Source organism: Lactuca sativa, chromosome 4, assembly GCF_002870075.4.
Source record: "Lactuca sativa cultivar Salinas chromosome 4, Lsat_Salinas_v11, whole genome shotgun sequence".
Taxonomy (NCBI): Eukaryota; Viridiplantae; Streptophyta; class Magnoliopsida; order Asterales; family Asteraceae; genus Lactuca; species Lactuca sativa.
Window position 1 is genome coordinate 156,037,569 of NC_056626.2, and position 2,265 is coordinate 156,039,833.

At 38.4% G+C, this 2,265-nt stretch overlaps 1 protein-coding gene across 1 annotated transcript in view; it reads left to right on the plus strand.

The window, feature by feature from the left end:
* Positions 1–1,166: 1,166 nt before the first annotated feature.
* The window catches only part of LOC111907422 (uncharacterized), a 2,030-nt gene continuing 931 nt past the window's right edge, over positions 1,167–2,265 (plus strand). Inside the window, exons 1-4 of the mRNA XM_023903183.3 lie at positions 1,167–1,324; positions 1,566–1,685; positions 1,922–1,989; positions 2,107–2,215. Of these exons, the coding sequence (XP_023758951.1) occupies positions 1,322–1,324; positions 1,566–1,685; positions 1,922–1,989; positions 2,107–2,215 (300 nt within the window). The 5' untranslated portion in view covers positions 1,167–1,321. The remainder of the gene's footprint in view (positions 1,325–1,565; positions 1,686–1,921; positions 1,990–2,106; positions 2,216–2,265) is intronic.

Here is a 2,265-nt window from a genome sequence, read left to right on the forward strand (position 1 = left end):
CTCTTGACCATTATCACATCATAACCCACACACAATGAACACTGAAAACTGAAATTGTGTTTATGTATGATAATCAAAAGCTGAAATTCTTTATTGGGGTTTTCGTTTGAACAAGATGGCAAAATCCAAGATCGAAATCAAAAACTGAAATCGTGTTTGTGACTGAAAACTGAAATGCCTTCCAGATCCAAGATCGAGCTTAACAAATCGTGTTTAGAAAAAGGAAAGGGAAAACTTGAACACTAAACCTGCTTGTTTTCTAAGACCCGACACACACTTCAACCAACTTATTGCTTTCTGGAACTTCAAACTCGCGGATGAACACACTATGTGTTCTTGAACATGAACCCAGAAATTAAACATGAACCCGCTATGTGTTCTATGTGTTCTTGAACATGAACCCATAAATTAAGCATAAACGAAGAACTCGAACACTGAAATCGTTTACAGAACAAGATGTGTGTGTGTGTGTGGAAAATAGAGAATCGTAGGTATTCTCCTTGAATCAATTTTCAGATCTGGAAAATAGAGAAGAAGAGCCCTAATCGATTTGCAGATCTTGACTAATCTATATGTTTTATCTTTCTTGAATCAATCTTCAAGTCTCCCTCTGCACAAACAAACAAACACAAGAACTTTTGAGTTCCATCGATGAACCTTCAAACGAACACGTTCATCTCTTTCAAAAAAAAAGGAACACATTTACACACACAAATTGATTTCCACTTGTATTAGATCTGTTTTGGAGACATGAAGAGCTTCCCATCAGATTTGAGTTTCTCAGATACGACACACCGGCACACACACATCCTTGTTTTCCTTATTTGATTTCAGACCTAGAACTCGCCGGAATATTCATGTTCATCGGAATCTCACCGGAGAAGGTGACCGGAGAGTCACCGGAGAGGACAAAGACACAGGAAACCAGGTGATAGCCGGTCACAATGGTTTATGGGAACGCAACCAACAAATTAAATGGTATATTGAATACAAAAGAAAAAAAAAATGACCAAATGAAAACAAACAAAATAAATGATTACCCTCTTAATTTATTTTCCCGATATATACCCATCTAAACAAAAAACTTATTGGGCTGCCTTGCCTTTGAGACCATAATCAGTATTTTCTCAATTGCTCACTCGTCTTGTCAAATGTGTGGGCCGGGCTAGCTGGGCTACCAACGGTAACATACATTCACCGATAGGGTCACCGCCTTAACACCGCAGACCGCCTCTCTCATCCTACACCCTTCTTAGGGTTTAAATCGAAAAACTCTGTTTAGAGCAAACAAGGTGCTGAATCTGCTCTATCGACTTCAATCATGGTTAGTTTCATTACGATTCTGCATCCAAACGTTTAAATTTGCTATTAACTGCTTATGGGATGGATTCGCATGCTTTGTTTATCAATGAATTTATGTTAACGATGTTCCTTTATGCCCAAGTGTACGGTTTAAATTTCAAAAAAGAATGCATCCCAGCGAGTTATAGCAGTTAATATGTAAAGTATCCTTCTGTGATTTTAACTTGAGTTCATAACCTTTTTCATTGTTGTTAAATTAAAAGCCTCAAGGAGATTACATAGAGCTTCACAGGAAGAGAAATGGCTATCGCCATGATCACTTCGAGAGGAAGCGGAAGAAGGAAGCGCGTGAAGTTCACAAGCGCTCCCAAACTGCTCAAAAGGTTGTGCTTCCTTATCAATCATTTTGAATTCCTTTTATTTTGTTTCTCTGCCCATTTTCATGTTGTTTTCACCCGCATCACTGGAAGAATGTTTGGGTACACGACATGTTGTTTCTGGAATCGGAGCATCAAAGCATATTTTTATTAGAAAAATTGATCTTATTGCTCACATCTCAATTGGAAGCCGGGGAATACTAAAAACGTTTCCTTCTTTTATGGTTGTTCGCTTGTTCCAGGCTTTAGGAATCAAGGGTAAGATGTTTGCCAAGAAACGATATGCAGAAAAGGCTCAAATGAAGAAGACGTTAGTATCTCTGCCCTACTTTTATCTTTTTTTAGATATATTGACGTTTCCTGGTTTCTTCTGGCATCAATTTCTGTGTATTTGATCCTGCTAAGCGTTTGTGATGCGTGTTTATAGATTGGCTATGCACGAAGAATCATCAAGTAGACGCAAGGTGGATGATGATGTTCAGGAAGGTGCTGTTCCTGCCTATCTTCTTGATCGTGAGACCACAACACGTGCAAAGGTTTGTTTCCTCAAATAATTTGGCTTTGTAAATAAACCCTTCTTCTCTTC